Consider the following 21,056-nt stretch of genomic DNA (forward strand, 5'->3'; position numbering starts at 1 on the left):
TCATTGCTCTAAGAGATGGAAAAGCGTTATTCCAAGCGGTTGTAGACCATGAAGAGAAGTGCAAGACAGCTATTGATGTTGGCCTTCAAACCCTTACGGTCGCCTATCAGAATGCTCCCACAAAATCACTTAGGACTCAAATACTGAGTATTTATGCCGATAGATTTTCAGCCAACGAGCTTAAACGCATGCATCAGCCATTTGAAAACCTCTCCGATAGACAAATAAAGAAGGCAAGAGCACAGGCGAAGAGTGAGGTGCCTGTTGAAAAAATCCTGCGTCACAGAATCCGACCTTGAGCTCCATATGAATTTGGTATTTCATCATATAAGTCCTGTGTCTGCGAGCATGACTGAAAGTCTTTATGGCAAAGTGAAGAGGGAGTGGGTTCATCACTTTCAGTCATTGTCACCAGAGGGTTCGACTGAACTGGTTGCAGTGGCCACAGAACCCTTGACAAGTGCTTCACAGCTTCCCATGGGATGAGCTCTTCATACGAGAGGTGCAAGTGTACGGCTTTCGCAAACCGTCAGGCAGTACTCGTGTTTGAGAGAGGCCAGGAACACAGTAATGGATGAGATAGGACTGAAACATCCAATCATGTTTGATGTCTATGTGTGCTCGTTGGCAAGAGGGTGAAGGTTGCTTAGCCTAAAAGTCAAGGTACTAAGAGACATGTGCAAACATTTTGAGCTCGCATTCAAAATTCGAGATACAAAGACAACACTTCTAGCAAAAATGGAGGAAATGATTTCGGAGTGGAGTTGTAATGCAGTCTTATTATGCGATATGCGATATCCTTTTTCACAAGAACTCTCCAAAGTTATGAACAGCGACTGCTATGCAGATAGGTGTGACGACCAAATATCATTTGTTCCTGTCAGCTAGAAATTCAAGCAATCGCTGCTTTACTTATACTTGAGAGGTATTCAGTACAATTATGCGATGGAATTACGTGACAGAGTCACTGGTAAAGGTGTATTTTAGTGTGTGCTGTTATCGCCGGTTACGCTAAATAGAATCCTGTTGTTTGGTTCTGAAATGTTCGTACAGGTTTGAATAGCGTAAGCTGTCAGAACTCAAATATGCATGAAATAGCAGAAGCCAAATTTTTAAAAAAGAGTTTGCCATTAAAATGTTAGGCGAGCGCTAATCAAATTATGATATTCGATGCATTGTTGTTGACGTCTTGCGTCACGAGAGGGTATAATTTGTCAAATTCTTGCCTTTTGAAATGTTCAAAGTATCAATCGGTGTAGTCTAAAAGCACTGTCCTACTATCTTTTCAACTTAAAAAGGTTAAAATCTAAGATTTATTGAGCTACTTATATAAAACGGTCGGAGTTTGTTCAATGAACTAATTTGCATAATCGGCTGTCACGCTAGCAAAATCGCTGAAAGTTTGAAGTCACCGCAGCGAACAAAATTAATAAGTGCAAGATGTTTTTATATTTTTCTGCAGCCAAACATCTTATTAGAAGAAATCAAGTGGAGTTCTTAATGGTATGGTCTGGACTTGAGCAATGTCAACCAAGAAGGAAAGAGTACTTTTGACTAATTTCAGAAAGCTGTCTAACGAGTGTTTTTAAATAAATTATGACGAACCCCTAAATAAACAAATATCAAAATTGAAATACTTTTTGTTCACCTAACATATCACACAGTTTAAAAATACAAAAGATTTTTTGCTGCATGCGGTGTGATACGAGGACCAGGTTATTCAACTTTTGAAATTTTCGATGTCGCAAGAGGTCAAAAAAGGGCCTTTAGCAGCTTTGACTTTTGAGAGCTCTAAAAATTTTATTTTAACGTATTTCCAGAAACTAATGTGGTTCTATTTACTTGCTACCAAAGATAGTTTATTGGGCAAAGTTCGAGGGAAAACTTTTTTCCGATGAGAAATACCGTGGACCACTCTTACAGAGATCGCCTCTTAATTACTTTAATAGAGCTGATAACGATTTATCAGAAATAAGAACTTCTATAAATGGAAAAATCACTTTTTTTCTCATAGTCAGTTCCTCTCATCAGTAAAATGTTTCGATAAAAGATTTTTTCTTTAAAAATTCCTCACGACATTACATGTTTAAACTATTTCTACACAAAAAATGATTTAACCTCCCGTACGATTAAAATGTCGTAAAAATCATATCAAATAAACTTTTAACAGTTTTCTACTATCCCTATTCGACACATCGTCTTTTATCAAAAATCTAACACAATTGATTCAAATCAACTTTTAACCAAATATAGCTTCTTTTTCTTCATTTCAAGAACCATGGCAATTTAGTTGCTTCTTTCGTTAAGGGGCTCGACAAATTTTGTCTTTCGGACCCCTCGAGGGGCTCGGAGGCAAATTCTGTTTGAGACCCTAAGGTGTGCACTGACGCATATGGTTAACCACCTTCCAGGGTTTGCACATTTTGGTAACTTGGTGTTGCAACTGGTGTCTGCACATTTTGGTAACTTGGTGTTGCAACTGGTGTCTGCACATTTTGGTAGCTTGGTGTTGCAACTGGTGTCTGCACATTTTGGTAATCTGGTGTTGCAACTGATGTCTGCAACGGTGCCTGCAACTGGAGTTGTGAGACCAGCTTACAAAGGGACGGCCTGGCTGACAGATACACTAGTTTTGATCGTGGCAGATTGCCCTCATTTTTTCACTTTGAATTGAAATGGCGCGTAAAACCTTCACTAGCTCATTATTGCGAGCCAATTGTTACAATTCATAAACCAGTTCAGTCAAATGCTTATTTCGTGGGTAATTCATTACAGCAGTAATCGCTAGATACAGAGCTAAGAGTAGTAGTAATGAATCAACTTCTGTTGCTTAGCTAGTGAACTAATCGCACAATTCTTAGTATTTGAAGCCTCGAAAAAAGACATTGTTCAATCAAAGGTTTCATTCAATAGAATTCGAGTTTAGAGTACAATTACAACGAACGTCTCGTAGGATGTTAAACTGCGAAGAATAAATAACTAAGAGGCATCGTGTATCTGCTTCATGTATTTCCGCTGTCACTCGATTACGAAACATCGATTCACGTAATTCTCTAGCGAGCGTTTTCACGTGACGTCACGACTTTGACAAGTAATCAAAAACTAGGCGCCGGCGTGTTGACGTTCCACGTGGGTCACACGTGGAACGTGTGGTTAATGGCAAATTTTTTCATTTTGCATGTTTACATTATAAGCGAAGGCCTAATAATGCAAAGACAACCTGGCTGTTTGTGTTTTAAGTGCTCAACTTGTGTTAGTTCCATTAGGGTTAGCAATGATAAAGTCAATTTATGTGACAGCTGGCTATATCACAATGTTATAGAAAAGGAAGTTGAAGAACAGGTCATCAATTAGGTTGGTACAAACAACTACTGTGGTTTGTAAGTTGTTCCTGTTCAACAACAGAACAATGGTAGTGATTGTAGAGTGTTTGCTACTGCATTTTGCCACATGTCTGACTTGTGGGATTCTACCACAAACAGTACAATTTGACACTCCACGTACGCAAACACATCTTTTAAGGTGCTTACAATTAGGGGAAATGGAATTTTTCCAACATTTTAAAGTACTGAATTAAGCATTTATTGATTGGTAGATTCATTGCACATCTTTTTCTTCAAATATGAAATTGCATTAGATATTCCTTTAAATAAACCTAAGCGATAAAAATACTGTTATTATGATAAAATACCATTTACAATACTTTCAGTAAGTTCCAAATATGAAGGACTGCAACTTTTATTGCTATATTTATACTATTCAGTGTAATTTTTATCTATACTGTACACAAAATCTCATCTGGTAAATCACACTCAATTCTCAGTATGATGTATTAAAATTTAAATTCTCCATACAAATCAAAATTTGCCAACCACTACAAATCATGTTATGATTGTGCTATGACTCAAACACTCCATAAAAACTATTGCAGTGAACCAATCAAGAAATGAAAAAGGCATATGCAAAACATTAAGTATCATGCATATTTTAATCAAAGCGAATTATGCTTTTGATCATTAGAGTACAAAAATTGCAGGCATGCAATGCTATTTATGTTGCACATTTTTGTGTTTGTACTCAAAATGATGATCATTATTCCATTATTTCATTAGAGTGATCATACCTAACCTGTGCAAAAGTACTAACTAAAAAGGAGCAAAGGAGTACATTTCTAAACAGCATTCTGGTAACTGTATGATAGATGATGCAGTATTCAGACCAAACATAGTGGACTCCCTTACAGCTCAATTTAAAGGACAAAACAAACTGACTCTTAAAAATTAATAACAATATATGAGCATTACCAATGAGATAAACATATATTTTTGTTGGTTTGTCTTTCAGTAGTTGTGGTGATGGCCAATAAATAAGCAGATTAACACGGATTAAACCTTTTGAAGTGCTTTAATTCACTGCACACGACTTTTACAACACGCCATGCTTTCCGCTACTCGAGATGCAACTCGAACCTACATTACACCATGTATGCGGCACGAAATGTCTCAATAGCCTAAACACTACAGTAGTGGACAAGAAAGGGCATAGACCTTATGCGCTAACCTCAATATTTTCCCACCATGCCCTTGGCATAGGCAAGTCTTTGTTTAAGGTAAACTTTTGTCATGTTTTCCTAATAAAGCATTTTCAGCAAGGATAAGTATCTGCCAAGAGTAATGAATTGGTAAACAAGGGTCATTGAATAAGGTCTGTTGATGCTCGATTCAATCAAAAGGTACCCCTGATGGACAAAGATTTGTAAGTGAATAACAAACCCTAATCATCCTATCAACCATTGGATATGAGCTTGATCTTGTGCTCATCAGGTGATCAATTGGTAGTATTCTTTGTAGAATATTGTACTTCTGTCTTGGCAGTCCAATTACCCTTTCAACTTGAATACACACATTGTCGATTACCCTGATTTTTGGATCCAGTTGACTCTTTTTCTTTATTAAAAACAAGGATTGCCAATTTAGCTTGAGGGCTAGGCTCTCTTCAATAGTTAATCCCCTATCAGCCATTACAAGGTCAACTGGCTTTAAGTTCTCTAAAAGTCCACATTTTCTATTAAAAATATGTCAGAGGTTCTCCCTCCCCATGCCTTGGAAACAAAACAGATAGATCCTTGGTCTCAGTTTGAGTTTCTTGGTAAAGTGAGATTTCTTCTTCTATGTCTAAGTGTTGTAGGCCGCCATCTTGGCTCACATCATCTCCATGACTGAAGTTGTCATCGCTTTTCGTGTCAACAAATATTCCCTGGACAGTCTCACCAGGCTCATTGAGACGTCTTGATGTGTGCAATTTACTAAACCTCAAATTGCACACTTTTATGAGTCTCAGCTTTTTAAAAAGTACCCACTTTGCCCATATTTGAAAATATGTATCAAATTGAGCAACTTATAATGGGATCAAGTCCTAAAGGGCGCAGTTTAACAGATCTTAAAGTGCGCAATTTACTCGAGTGAAAAATGCGTACTTTTGTAAGTCTCAAAGTACACACTTCAACGAGTATTTAAGAGTGCACCTTGAAAACTCACAAAGTTCTCTCTTTCCTAAAAACGAGTGCTGTAGAGCCCGTTTTTGCAGGTCCTAAAATACACTCTTTAGTGAGGCTACAGATCAAGTCCTAAAGCGTAATCATAATCGCATAGTGCACCATTCAAAGAGTTCTGAAATGCGCAGTTTACATACCTGGGCACATTCAAAAGTGATCAAGTATGCTTTTTACTCAACTTCAAAGTGCGCACAGAGCTTATGATAGGGTGCATCATAACGAGTGTTAAAATAGCTCCCTTAAATGACTTTTAGGTGCCCATTTTTAGACTGGTTGTAAAATTAACACGTCGTTAAACAGAGTACGTTTCAGCGAAAAATGCGTTCTATTGAATTTATTACAGAATTTTAAAAACATATTTACGTAAGGGAGTTGGTCCAGCTGTTTTAAATAATCCCGCCGTAATGGACGTCTGCTGAGAGCAAGAGAGAAAAAAATATATCTTTGCGACAACAATTTCATTCCTTCCATGGTGTCTAAGTAAATTTTTAGACTTTCAATGCTTTATTTATTTCTTCAGTAAGATGAGGCTAATTAAACCGTCCTCAAAATTGCGCCGTGTAGTTGCATGTTTCTACAGAGCACTTTCCAAGCCTAAGATCCTTCAAAGGGTCAGGAAGCATCTTATCACGTTTAGATTTCGAAAGACTTTGATTTTCAATTATTCAGTTGTGTGATACGCAACGATCAATTTTTTATCTTTGGAGGCAGACCATTTATACATATTTACTTTGCGTAGTGTTGGCTTTTCAAGAAGCTATTTTTTTTTCATTTAACCGAAACAGTCAGGAGTCCATGGGTTGAAGCTGTTTTTCTTTGCGGCAAATTTTGTTATATTTCCCCGGTTTGTCTCAGCTTCAATAGTAAGATTAAACCGTTGTAATCTTATGTTCTTTCCGCACTGTAGGTTGACGGAGACAGCTATTTTGCATGCAAAATGCCTTTTTAAAGAAAAAAAGAAAATGGCCATCAAAGGTCTCTCGCTCTCTAAGTATTACACATACAGGCTACTGCGTTTCAAGCAATCCAAAATCTAAAACTAAAATCTAAAAATTCTTTACCGAGCTCAAAACTTCTCATCTCTCTTATTCTATTTACAAATATGACGCTATCGACATTTCTGATCCAAGCAGTATGCAGGACGCGTGTCATATGAACTTTGTACTAGACCTCGCTCACCGTAGAGTCTCTGTGGCTCAGTGGTAGAGCACCAGAAAGCGGAATCCGAAGGTCTGAGATTCGATTCCTCATGGGGACTCAGAATTTTTTCTGTGTGCCACGCTCGTGCAAGGCAAAAAATATCTTTCTCTACAATCAAAAACGTAACACGTGAACATTATAGCATTTTGCCACGCACGTGACATGGCATAACATCTTTCTTTACATTCTAAAACATGCAACACATGAACATTATGGCGTGGTGCCTATGTTCCGTGTATTTAGCCTCAGAGTCAATCGAAGTGCATCTAAGGTAATCGTACCGTAAAAGGTGATGAATGCAGTACAGATGAAGTTGCAGGACTTAGTGTTGACCCCATTGAGTATTCTACGGGACCTGAAAACCATCAAGATTGATTAAGAGATAGGTTCATTTATATCTGTTCACCAGACCCGTTTCTTGCGTTAAGGATGACAGCGGCTAACGTGCTCATTGTTAAGAAAAGAATGTATGGCATACCCTTCGATGCATCCCAAACAGATTAAGGAAATGAAAGAATTTTAACTTATAAAAAGTTGATACAAAAGGCCTGGTTTAACGGAAGCTGAATACTATTATCCGCCCAGTAGGTCGCTAACTAGTTTTAAACCGTTCAGGAAATCGTGCAATTGTACTGAGCAATCCGTCTGAAAGTGTTTTATCTGCTGAACTTCAGCAGTAATAAAAAGAGACTTTCTGAGCAAATCAAGCCAATCAACATGGGAGGATGGTCTGACGCAGTTAGGAAAATGCTCTTTTACAATGTCCATGAATATTCTACCAAACATGAGCTTACAGGTAATGTTTCCCTCCAGTTCGAAGAGTAGACAGCCTTCTTTGATGTGAGAAGGAGCTTGGGAGCAGCTTACTCCCAGATTTATTATTCTTCCTTGCAAAATGGCGATTGGGTTAACCACCTGTTGGTTAGAAAACAAAGTGAAATCTATATTACATGCAACAGAGGAAATTGCTTGGGCTTATGAAGACAAGAACCCATCTGGTATTAAATACTTTTGTCTTCAGGTGATTCATGCCGATAAATCTGATTAGCTTCCCATAATAATATAGAAAAAACATCTGGGCTATTCAAGGTTCACGATCATTTCAAATCCATGAATCATATTCCTCCTTTTTTTAAATGAGCAATAACCCAAGCAAACAGAGCCGATGTGGATATTTGTATAGAGAGTCAATAGACCAAAACAGTGGCATATTTGATTCAAATCGTACAGTTCTATTCAGTCATATTACCCAGCTAAAGCCAACAATACCGATTGACTTAGTGAATTTTTAAAAGGAAGGCGTTACACTTGAGTTAAATTGCACCTAGGATCTGGAAGCAGTAATCTTTTTCTTTAAAGTTGTGTCATCAGCACTTTCCCTTCTGCGAATGGTTGAGAAAGGGTCACGTGCACGTTAATAGACCACCTCCTGTGAACACCCTTGACTTAAAAGATTTCAGGAAAAAGAACAAGAATGAGCTCTTTCTTTAATGGAAACTTCGTCGGCATCAGAAGTGTCAATCTTTAAGGAGAAGAGTTAAAGAGAAAAAATAGTCTGATACCTCAAAGGGCTTTCAGACTTTAATCACCTTTATATAGTATGCTTTACTCTTGTTACTCCATCCTAAGACAAAGATTTCCTTTGTTCTATTAGAAAGTTTGTCAACTGGAGCCTTTTCCCCACGACAACCAATGACCCAGGAAGAACTAGTGTTTAAAACACAGGAGGCATTCTTCTTGTATAATGCTGTTTTCCTTCCCCAGCTCGGCTGAGTGCCTAGAGTGTATAATTCATGCCACTCTCTCTCGTAATGAAATAAGGTGTTGTTCGCACAGTAAAGCGGGAGAGATTTACGTTAAATCCACGTCTATGCAATTCGTTGGGAATGGAATGTGTTCCGTTTAAACGCAAGGGATAGCTAAACAGTAAACAAACCCCGTTGCAATGCTCAACTACAAACCCATATGTCAACGGGATGAGGGACGAGAAAAGAGAAAAAGTCATGAGAAAATGGAAAATATAAATAAGGATAACAAATGTTTGATTAAAAAGCCGATTATAATGAGACATATTTGGCATACAATGTAAAAAATTTAATTTAATTTAAATATTGTGAGTGAAAAGGTTAAAATAGCTATTTATAACGGCTTGTGCAACAAACTTAACATCTCCGTTTTCCCTTTCGATGTGGCGTTACTTCTTTTCTGTTCTAATACCCTGGCAAACCTCTATTCTTTGTCTTTCATGAGTATTCATGAGAGGTTTTCTAGTCTGTAAAACGATTAACCAAACCGTGACGCAACTTCATTAAAATTAGACTTAAAGATAAATCCAAGTTCCTTTTAAAGAAAGAAGTCCTAAGGGTGAAGGTCACATCCTTTTCAGTTCAGCGAGGTTGACGATCTGTTTTCTATCCTTAAAGAAATATTCTCAGTTGCCAAAGCTACTCGATGTAGTTGTGCTCGCTTTCCTTTAAACTTAAAAAGAAAACATAAATGCTTGAAAAAGGAAACAGAATGTAAGAGTGGCGGGTGGAGAGTTGCGTGACCCACTTATACAGCCACGGCTTAGCTGACAGTTACACGTGTCGTTATTCGTGGCAGATTGCCCTTGTTCTTTTTGTTTTACTTGAAATGGATAATAATGCTTTCACTAGCTTATAGTTGTAACTCGACTGTTAAAATGTGAAAAGCAGTTTCATCGAATTACGTCTTTGCCTATGCTGATAACGTGGGTAATCCATTTATGTTGTTAAAGCCAGATACAGCGTTAAATTTCCTATTAATGAATCAACTTCCGTTGCTTGGCTCGTAAACTATTTTAATTTATCTCTAAGTACTCCTGAAAAAGATAATGCTCAATCAAAAGTTTCGTACACCGCAAACTGGAGTCCGAGAGTATTACTTCGATGACGATCCCGTAAAATGTTAAATCGCGAGGAATAAGTAACTGAAAGGTGTCGTGTATCTGCTTGTCATTAGGGTTGCGTAACATCGATTCTCACACCCAATATTTATCAAACTCACCGAGTTTATTTCGCACCATCTTATTCTCCAGACATACCCATGTGTTAGTCATGTACGTGACAGTGGCAGATTGATGGGAACAGTTACACGAATACTGTTCTTTCGAGTCATCTTTTGTACATGATTTGTTGCAGTAGTTACCACCAGTTCCAATTCTCCCTTGGTAACATGTTGACGACGGAACGACAAACAAGTCAGACACCTTTTTCCAAGTTTGTTGGTCTTTAGGCTGCGAAATAATTCTATTGATCTGGATAGATTCTGGGAAAGTGACATCAAAGGAAGATAGAAAGACTACCACAAAGAACTTCGCTCGTGATTCCTTCATTTCCTTCAACCACCGAGGCATGCACGCCGTATGACTTCTTATCTAGGGTTCGCGCATGATCTGCGCAGGTTAATGTGAGTGTGCATTTAGCAGAGATCCCTGGCCGTAAGTTGACTTCAATCCTTCGGCCCTTTTGCCCCAAAAGAGTATTCGCTTTGCTTTTGATTTCTGTGAACGATCTTAATAATCACTACGGAAAGTGATCTGCGCTAAATCGGTGTCGCGTTACATGATATCTCTGTCATCCAATGTCAATATTAAGTTTTTCTGGAAGGTAAGGAATGGATGGGACTCCAAACTGAACTTCGAACTAGGCTGGACTGAACAAGTTTGGACTGAACGACACTGAAGCCCAGTTTTCTGAGGATAAAAAAAACTCCAAACATGAAAGAATTTAGTAGCGATAAATATATATAAACCTTGACAAAAAGCTCTTTAAAAGGAGAAGTAACCTCCGAGGAAACTTTCAAATATAATTGTGAAAATGAAGGTGCCAGGTTTTAAATGTCCAAGCTGAATGTCCAAAGATCCACCTTACCTTGCGAAAGTTAGGGTGGAACTCTAAAACTCACCTTTGTCTTAAGAAACGTCGTCGACCAGCTAAGGGCCAGGGCGTTATTAAATATGCACAACTGGTGTTATAAGTGATCGTCATGAACCCGTACTTTAAAACTTCTGTTTTTATACAATATTTTCTTTGAAATAAGAGAAATTGTTGGCTTCCGGTTGATGCAGCCACAATATACCCTCGAACCCCTTCTTCTCCTTGAGCTTACTTTCAAGTATTTTAACTGCGACAAGTCTGTAAGGATTGTTATCTATCTGCGCAAGTTGTAACGGATGATGATTAAAGATGATTCAAGATGATTAAAGAGCTCCAACGTTAAGCACTGCTTAGTTCCACTAGAATTTACAGTTCATATTTCGAGTGCATCTCTGACTAAACCATATCAAGGGTATCAGGAAGCATGGCCAGCAATCTTAGCACTCGCCTTAAGTGCTGTGGTATGAGGCCTTGAGCAATTTAAGCCATAGGGAAGTTCTAGAAAGATTGTTATGTGCTATATATATGGTGTAATAACCAGTATCACTCATCAATAAAATGTTTCAGTAAAATATTGTTTTTTTTTAATTACGCACGACAGTACACGTTTTAAACTATATAATATATCTAAGAAATGATTTAACTTCTGTTAAAATAAAAATCATATCAAACAAACTTTTAACAGTTTTCCACTATCCCTATTCGACACATTGTGTTTTATCAAAAATCTAACGCAACTGATTCAAATCAACATTTAACCAAATATAGCTTCTCTTTCTTCACCTCAAGACCCGTGGCAATTCAGTTGCTTCTTTCATTGAGGGGCTCGTAGAAATTTTGCGTTTCAGACCCCTTGAGGGGCTCATATGCAGATTCTGTTTGAGACCCAAGGATATGCACTGATGCACATGGTACATCACCTTCCAGGGTCTGCACATTTTGGTAATCTGATGCTGCAAATAGTGTTTGCACATTCTGGTAATCTGGTGCAGCTGTAACAGCTGTGTTCTTGTCCAAACTTTGGTAAAGATGGCAGTTACCAGAGTTATCGTCAGCAGTACTGTGACCAGCTCCAACATTACCTTGTCCTGGTGTGGACATTGAAAAAATATAAAGTATTATTTAAGTTTTCCATCGGAAATGACCTTGATTGATTATGTATACCAATCAAAAGTTGATCCAGTGACTCTTTTAAAGTTTTCCAACTGGTTTTAATCCTTTCTATAATGAAGCCATCATGTCATACCTGTGAATCTCCTCGGTCCCAGGTGTGATCACAACTTTTTTCTAATAGAGACCACTCAAAAACGATCTCAGTTCTTCTTTGCTAACTTACCACAAATGTTAATAAGTCCTTGGTATGCCGATTGACTGTCTTGTTCAGCGCAGGCTGAGACGTGCTCCATTAGTCTTCCAATTGGAATTTGATCGTGAATTTCAGCCACTGGGTTTCCAACTGAGATCAAACACCATATTTATAAACCAATACAAAAAATAGAATTTTGTCATAAGCTATTTCAATGATATATGATTCTATGGAATTATCGTTATGGAATTTAGACTCGCATTATTCTTTCAAAAAAAGTTACCATAGTGTTTCAAAGACAATTATCGTTAATTTAATGATTTTGTTCAGTTAATAACAATCACTATCAGTAGTAACAAAATGCAATCTTCGGCCAGTCTAAGTGTTAGAGCTGCAAAAAATACCTTAATTACGCATTTGAGACCCATAATGATGCAACTCTCTCAGTCTCAAACTCTCTCATCCATTTCAAGAAACTGAGTTATTTGTCCCATGCATGGCCTTGTTTCAGTTCCTTTTACCTTTTCCCAATTTGCTTTGCTTTCAGTATCCAGCAAAACTTGTAATCTCATTCAGTCTACTATGTTTCTAAATCAATCAAGATGAAACCTTCTTTTAAAATACACATACTCCTATGCTGCTTGTGCATTTAGGATGTTGGGCACAGTCGGGCACTTCATCCTAAGCGCTGATTAAAATACTTAATGGACTTAATTTTCTATTCAAGTTTACAGCCTAATAAATCGTTCTGTGCGTATTTTGTAATGAAAGAAGTGTTAAATCACCTGCTGGCTTTGTTTCTTGCTGTCTGTTTTTTCTGTGTGAGGAACTCAAATATACAATATACTAAGAACACGTAGTTTAATAGTAAAACCAATGCTTCTATTTTTGTAATCATGGAACTAATTTAAAAACAATTTGAGTTAGAAGCAAATTTATGGATAAATACGAAAAAATGCACACAATAAATCTTGGTCAACATTGGATCAAAAACAGTTGTGATTATCAATAGTTTAGACATAGATGTCTCAATCATGATATCACAGGGAATGAATAAATTAAATCATGTGAAGATACTTTCAGGAAGTCAAACTTTCATTTGACCGATTAAATCTGATTACCACATGCACCAATTCTGACTAGTCAAAATGCTCATATTAGCCAAGCCTTTTTGTAATTTTTGATGAGTGCTTCCCATATTCTTTTTAAACAATATTTGCCTCAAATGTTACTTATTTTTTGCACCACATGATGGCCTATAGCCGGAGATGATGAGTCAAGAGTAAAAGCAATACATATATAACACTTACGATTTCCTTCGCTTGCAAAATAAAACTAGAGCGCTAAGAGAGATAACACACACAACTGCACACCCCACAGTGATGCCAATCACGGCACTATTTGTCCCTGTGTCTTTAGTCCCTGTGTCTTTAGTCCCTGTGTCTTTAGTCCCTGTGTCTTTAGCCCCTTTGCTGGTGGTTGATTCTGTCTCTGAAGTTGTCAGCTAGAAACCATGATCACAATTAAAAGTTACTTGTTGTTGGTTAATTTGCTAAATAGATGTCCTGTTCTGCGCTATCCTCATTGGTAATGCAATTTCTCGTCAGCAATACAATGTGACATTCCAAGTACACGCCCCTCCAATATAAAGCCTCTAAATCTTAAAATACAAATCGTTATTCAATTACAAGACCCTTTGGTTATGAAAATTCTCCTCTAACCGTACAATATATTCAAACTTTATGAGTTTGAGGAGCCTACTAATAGGCATGATTACATGTTTCTTGTTTTTCTAAACTTTACAAGACAATCTCAGTTGCATCTTAATCAACTTACAAATTTGCTCTCATACGCAAGGGTATGTTGAGATGCTCATACCTGGGTTAGGGAAATTGTCTCCTCAGTGCCCGTCGCTATAGGGCTCTGTCGAGATAAACAATTAGAATGGATAAATATCGTTTTAAGAATCTCAGAATAACTTAAATGGTGTCGGTAACTTCAAATACTGTAAACTAGAATTTTCCAACAGCCCAACGCGATGTTAAATACGTTTAGATCACGCTCACACTTTCCACTTCTAAATCAAGATTATGATGATATAAAAAGTTTGCTATTGTACCTATCTAAAGTGTATCTAAGGTAATCGTACCGCAGAAGGTGATGAATACAGTAACGATGAAGTTGCAGGAATAGGTGTTGACCCCAACAAGCACTTTACGGGATCTGAAAATCAACCAGATCGGTTAAGAGATACGTTCATCTACGTCTGTTCACCAGACCCATTCCTAATGTCAAGGATGACTTCGGTAAAGGCGTTCATCATACCGAACAGAATCTACGGTTTAGGCTGGGCTTTGATGCATTCTAACCCAGTTGAGAAAATGAAAGAATATATATTTTTACTTCTAAAAAGTTGACACAGAGGACCTGGTGAACGGAAGCAGAATAAAATCATCCACTTGGTAAGATGCTAACCAGCGTGAAAGTTTTGAGAAGCGTGCAAAATTTTTCTAAGCAATTCGTCTGAAAGTATTTGTAATCTGCTGAACTTCAACCGTTATAAAAACAGACATTCTATGCAAAGTAACCCAACAACATGGGCGGTCTGACGCAGTAAGAAAAGTTTTACCCTGTAATTCCGGTCTTCCAAACGTGAGGTTACAGGTGATATTTCCTTCCAGTTTGAAGAGCAGGCAGCCTTCTTTGATGCCAGAAGGAGGCTGGGAGCAACTTACTCCTAGATTTATTATTCTTCCCTGCAAAATGGCTATTGGGTCAACCACCTGTTGGTTAGAAAAAAAAGCAAAATCTATGTTTCTCATTTAACAAAGGAAATTGCCTAGGATTATGAAGACGAGAACTCATTTGGTCGTGGATACTTTTCTCTTTAAGTATTCAGATCGACAAATCTGATTGAACTCCTATAATAATTTATATAAAAAATCGGAAAATCCTGGGCTATCCATGGATCATAGTTATTACAAATACAAGAATCATATTGCTCCTTTCATCGTGTGCAACTAACAGAGTAAACAAAGTCGCACTCTATTTGTTTAGAGTCTTAATGGCATGTTGGATTCAAATAAACAGTTCTGTGAATCAGTCATATTGCCCAGCTAAAGCTAACAATTATCGATTGACTTCGCGACTTTTAAAAGGAGTGTGTCAAACTAAGTTACATTGCCACTAGGATCTGGAAGCATACAAGTTTTTTTTTTATTTTTGTGGTATTATCAGCGATTACTTTCTACAAAAGGTTGGGGAGGGATCACGAGTACGAGCTCTCTCTTAAATTTCTTAAGTGTCAATCTTTAAGCAGAAGAATAAAAAAAAGAAAACCCTGATATCTCAAAGGGCTTTCAGAGGTTGACTTTAAAATTTTAATCACCTTTATATAGTATGCTTTACTCTTGTTACTCCATTCAAGGACAAAGATTTTCTTTGTTCTGTTGGTAAGTTCGTCAACTGGAATCTTTTCCCCGTGACATCCAATGACCCAGGAAGAACTAGTGTTTAAAACACAGGAGGCCTCCTTCTTGTATAATGCTGTTTTTCTTCCCCAGCTCGGCTGAGTGCTTAGAGTGTATAATCCATGCCACTCTCTTTCATAATGAAACAAGGTGTTCTTCGCACATCCTGTTCATCGAGGTAAAACAGAAGAAAGTTACTGTAACTCTACGTGTATGCAATTCGTTGAGAAGGTTTTCAATTTTGTTTGAAACAAGGGGATAACCATGCATGCAAACAGATACATTACCCCAGTTGAAAGATAGCGACATAGAATTCCTTGGGATCAGGGTCACATTCTTTAAATTTAAATAGAAAAAACTAAATTTATTCCTGTTTAAATTTTAAATACGTGACATAGAGAGCTCGTCTTGCTCATTTTGACTTGAAATGGAGGGTTAAACCTTCAATGGCGTATTCTCCCGTAAGCGGACATCCATCCTATTTTCTTTGTCGTTGGTAATAATTCCTAAGGAGGAAAGCTCTACTAACGGACTCGTTTTTAACTCGTAAATTGCGCGCATGTGCAAGAGCGAGTTGTAGATACGATGTGGGGAATGGTACTCGCTCGCTCGCTCGCTCGATTGGTGGATTCCTGTAAACTTTTTTTCGATTTTAGGCTTTTGAGTGCATTTGATAGTTTTTGGCGAGCAATAAAAGAACGAAATGGCGACCTTTGTTGCCAAGACTAGTGGTGGGGTGACAAAGAAGCCAATGATAATCTTAAAAGAGTTTTTTTTTTCGTTTTAGTTTCAACAAGCGGCGCCAGCGACTGGCAGGCATGCAAGGATTCGCACTGAAATTACAGAACAACCTTCGTTTTTCATAAAATTGTAATTTACAATCCTTGAACCTGAAAAAAATCCGAAGATTCATTGAAAATATCACTTACTGCGAAGCGCTCGGAGTTTACAGATGTTCAAAAGCTTTTTCTGTTATGGCGTGAGATTGAGGACAAAATTGATCATTACGTTTCGTCGCGTGTGATTTTCCTGTGTGAAGCAACAAAAGATGCCGGCGACTGACGAAATTACAAGTTAACACGAAGATCAAATAACACCTAAACAAACAATTTTAGCTACCGATTTTCAGTGAATTTTTAAAGAACAATTTTCTTTTAAGTTTCAAGACAATTTGAAGATTCAACATACATATAACGTGCTAAAATGCGAAAGTTATACACCACAAAATTGATAACTAGACCCTGTGAGCAAGGTAACTGGGATACCTGGATGGTACTGGATTCGGACTAGTATACTGAAATAGTGCGCTCAAGTCTGGACAAGGGCATACACCTATTTCAAAACATAGGCATGCTATGCATGCAAGAGTTACTTTTTTGTAGGGTGGGTGGATTACTTGAAACATTGTGAGTGATGTCTACATTCTTACCAAAGGAGAGAAGAATATTAATATGGGAAAGAACGAAAATGTCGAATTACCTCACTCACAGGTATTTTGTGGTAGATTATGTGTGTTTTGCGAATAAATGTAACCAAAAATAAACTGTATTGGTGCCACGGATACCTGTTAGTACAAAATGCAGACAGCAGACTGCAGACCGGATACAAAATATAGACTGCAGACTAGGTACAAAATGCAGACTAAGAATTTGAAGAGTTTTTACGTCTGGTATATAATAACATGTCATTTTACAGCTTACCGAGCGTCACGCAATCGCTTTCTGCGACCGCCTTCACGATTATTTGCACTATTGTGGAATATTCCTGGCCCATTTCTTGATGAAAATCGATCGCAATATTATTTCAAGCCTTCAATATAGTCTTCTTACTTTGCACGCGAGTTGGTTGGTGTGATGTCTGTATAGATTTTACCAACGTCATAAAAGTAGATGACGTGAATAACAGTGATGGTAAAGCAAGCTTAAAACGGTAGAAATCGCCAGAAAATACAACGGATACACAGGGTATGAGTAAGTTTTACTGATTTTACGAGAAAAATGTTCATATTTCGAAATATGTATCGTTGTAAATCAACCATACTTCGTTCCCTATACTATTCCTTATAACGTGCAGTTCCTCTCGTAACTTAACACCGTGTCACACAATGCGTGACGCGTTCATGAATTAATCGTTGGCTTTTTCTCGAGACGTAAGCTTCGGCCGCCTGTGACAAGACAATTGCGTAAACAATTTAACATAATAACACTATACACAAAAAAACACAGGGTTTTGGATCACGTATTTATTAAAAAAGAATATCCATACAACTACAATGAAAACAAACATAAGATTCACCTTTCTGATCGTGAAATTAATACCAATCGTACTGTTATCGTAGCTACGTTCCTTGCCATCAAGTGAATCCAACATGTCGTCTTTCTTCACAAGCAGTTTGCATCCATTATAGTTGTCTTCAGTCTCACGGTAGTAGTGTTGTTCAATAGATTGCATAGAGTATATGCAGTTTGGTTTCAGATTTTGCTTTTTACAACAAGTGAACGTTTTCAACTAAGACATTGGCATACTTAGCATACAAGGCATTCAAGGCTTTCATGGCTTTCAAGCGTTCGCGACTCAATCCGTTCCAAAATTACCGCTCAATAACATCTTTCAGTGTGGATTAGCCGCGATTAATACGACTTGTATATGCGTCTGTAAGTATTTTGCGCGTTTGCGCCATAATGCTCCAGGAGATCGCAATCCAAATACGTTGAAATACAAAATAACTGACCAAAGAGTTTTATAAGCAAAATCTCGTGATTCGTCATGTGACCCGGCCCTGTCTGTGCATGACAACGTCAATCATCATCAAGATAACACGCGTGATCAGCATGTGAACACCTCATTGGATCACAGTTAGTTGTCATGGTGTTGAGAGCCCAATGACATCTAGGTACTATTGCGCAATTTTTCCATTTTGTGGCGGAGGAAAAAAAAAAAAAAAAAAAAAGACGACAAAAAAACAAAGGCATTTTATGACTGGGCTACCACAGGTATCCCAGTAAATAGGCCTGAAATGAAATTCTATCTTATTATTGATTATACGTTGCCTAGCACGTGACTTAAATCTACCCAGGCGGAGATCCAAAACGACGGTGGCAGGCTTGGCTCAGTTATATCACTCAAAACTCGTTCCCGTTTGTCTCATTTGATAAAGAGGGAATCGTTAATGTTTTCATTAAGACAGTATTGCCTTGATTTTCTAATATTTAGAATGATAGACAGTAAATTTCATTTTTCACCCACATTTACTTCCAACCTTTTCTTTTGAACCAGAAACAAAAATGATAGACGTTTAAAACACATGACATCATCCACCCTTGTAAATGTAATAGCATAATCATTTCAAATGTAATGCCTTCTTATCCCAACGTTATTTTGTTTCTTTGCTACATTAGCGAACACTGAACTACTGCTCGTACTCTAGATATGACAATCAACCACAAAATTCCCTAAACCAGATAACATTAAACATAATCTAAAAAATCATGTGTCAATTCACGAGTTTGCTCACAGAGCACTTTGATCTAATTCCCAAGGGTATCCGCATGCCATACGAGAAAGTTTTCCGGCTGTACTTCCCATTTCCATTGTCATTCGGATTACAAAATACCGGTTCTCATTTTTCGATATTTATCATACTCACCGAGTTTATTTCGCACCAACTTATTCTCCAGACACATCCAGGTGTTATTTACATACGTGACAGTGGCAAATTTATGGGAACAGCGACACAAGTACTGGTCTTTAGAGTCATCTTTTGTGCACGATTCGTTGCAGTAGTTACCACCAGTTCCAATTCTCCCTTGGTAACAAGCCGACGACGGAACAACAAACCAGTCAAACACCTTTTTCCAAGTTTGTGGGTCTTTAGGCTGGGAAATAAACCTGTTGATCTGGATAGATTCTGGGAAAGAGACATAGATGGAAGATAGAAAGACTACCATAAAGAACTTCGCTCGTGATTCCTTCATTTCCTTCAACCACTCAAGCATGCACGCCGTATGACTCCTTATTTAGGGTTCGCGCATGAACTGAACAGATTCAAGCGGATGTACGCGTAGCACTCCTTCGGACCTCTCATCCCTAAAGAACTTTTACTTCGCTTTCGATTTCAACCACTCAAGCATGCACGCCATATGACTCCTTATTTGGGGTTCGCGCATGATCTGAACAGATTCAGGCGGATGTACGCGTAACACTCCTTCGAACCTCTTATCTTTAAAGAACTTTTACTTCGTTTTCGATTTTAGTCAGTCGTTAAATAATTACTACAATGAGTGATATCCACTAACAGAAAAAGTGAAGATGTTAGGGCGACACTAAGGGCAGTGTAATTATAGACCATATTGGTGTTGACAAGACACCAACCGGATGTAATTAGCAAATTACACCAAGTTAGTGTTAAGTAACACCAACTGAGTGTAAGCGAAGTACTGTATAACACCTTTCTGGCGTTTTTTCACTCTTTCGCTATGTAAAGAAATCCCCTGCAAGGGTTAAACACCAGTTTGTAAAGTCACACTGAGTGGTGTAAGTGTGTACAATTCAGTGTTATAAATAACACCAAACAAGTGTGAAATGTCTTAAGAGCTAATGTCAACATGCATCAGACAAACAGCGGCAAGTCGCCCAAATTCGTTTTCTCTCCTACTTTTATATTTTGTAGCCCAATATGTCCTAATAATTGTGATGTGGTTTTTTTTGTGAAAATATATTTTAGTTTTTGAGAAATGAGTATTTTCGTTCGACCGCTCAAATATGCAAATTTTTACCCTGAATATTACCCGAGTTGTGTGACCTCATGTAACGAATTTACTTGACCTCCGGTATTTCTGTTGGCATAATCCTTTGTTTTATCATCTAAACTTAATCCCCTATCATTATTGAAGTAGGCAAAAAAATATTTATTTTTTGGTGAATATTTTTGTCCGACACACTTTTCCTATGTCGAAAAGTAGTATCAAAACAAAGACAGTTTTAACAATGACCGATATCACAGAATCTACTGAGCTTCTAGCTTTTAAAAGACAAAAGGATGGTTATAAAGTTACTATAAAAATTTCCTTGTGTATTTGTGTTGTTCGATCGTGAGACGAACTCAAAGTGCGGCAAAATTTACTTGCTAGCGACTATGAAATATACATGATGTACCTACTTGTCGCCACCGTTTATTGGCATATCGAGGCATAAATCACTACAATTTGTAAAAAAAATCTAACATAACACTCTTACGTTGTTTATTTTCGATTTTTTAAGACCAATAAGCTGTTTCGGTTATTATATTACGCTTGAGTATTACTTTTTGCCGAGAGCCCAAGTTTTACTTTGTGTTTTCCCTTATCACATTTATATCAGAAGCTGGTCACGCAATAATTGATAACAACACAAATAAATATTTATCCTGTATGAATATTTTTGTTTATGTTGAATTGACAATATAACAATATGTTATTTTTGTGGTCACTAATCGTTGTTTCAGTAACAGCGTAGCAGTTCAAAGCGGGTTGTTGCTTCAACGCTAAAGAAATTTATAGCGTTCTGGCAGGAGAGCAAAGCAATATCAGAATGAGTTTTGTTCAAGAACGAGTTCATCCCGGTTGCCACATGATACCAGAGTAAAAATA

General features: G+C 37.6%; 2 protein-coding genes across 4 annotated transcripts; both read right to left on the minus strand.

The window, feature by feature from the left end:
* Positions 1-3,596: 3,596 nt before the first annotated feature.
* LOC136284279 (uncharacterized) lies at positions 3,597-10,477 on the minus strand. Its single transcript, XM_066174276.1, has 5 exons — positions 9,782-10,477; positions 8,344-8,378; positions 7,549-7,669; positions 7,036-7,109; positions 3,597-5,966 (listed from the first exon to the last, which is right to left on the minus strand). Exons 1-5 carry the CDS (start codon positions 10,128-10,130, stop codon positions 5,892-5,894), a joined length of 654 nt encoding a protein of 217 aa, XP_066030373.1. The 5' UTR covers positions 10,131-10,477; the 3' UTR covers positions 3,597-5,891.
* A 748-nt stretch (positions 10,478-11,225) lies between these two features.
* Positions 11,226-19,552, minus strand: LOC136276736 (uncharacterized). Of its 3 annotated transcripts, none has more exons than XM_066158571.1 (9): positions 19,076-19,552; positions 15,348-15,559; positions 14,589-14,742; positions 14,109-14,182; positions 13,838-13,882; positions 13,270-13,463; positions 12,745-12,788; positions 11,990-12,109; positions 11,226-11,741 (listed from the first exon to the last, which is right to left on the minus strand). In XM_066158571.1, the coding sequence occupies exons 1-9, from the start codon at positions 19,422-19,424 to the stop codon at positions 11,455-11,457; spliced, it is 1,479 nt and encodes a 492-aa protein (XP_066014668.1). In that variant the 5' UTR covers positions 19,425-19,552; the 3' UTR covers positions 11,226-11,454. The 3 variants fall into 3 exon arrangements, with proteins under 3 accessions (XP_066014668.1, XP_058954224.2, XP_058954223.2); XM_059098241.2 differs by having other exon boundaries at positions 12,745-12,776; positions 15,348-15,595; XM_059098240.2 differs by having other exon boundaries at positions 15,348-15,595.
* Between the last annotated feature and the right edge of the window lie 1,504 nt (positions 19,553-21,056).

The sequence above is a fragment of the Pocillopora verrucosa genome, chromosome 11 (assembly GCF_036669915.1).
Source record: "Pocillopora verrucosa isolate sample1 chromosome 11, ASM3666991v2, whole genome shotgun sequence".
NCBI classification, from domain to species: Eukaryota; Metazoa; Cnidaria; class Anthozoa; order Scleractinia; family Pocilloporidae; genus Pocillopora; species Pocillopora verrucosa.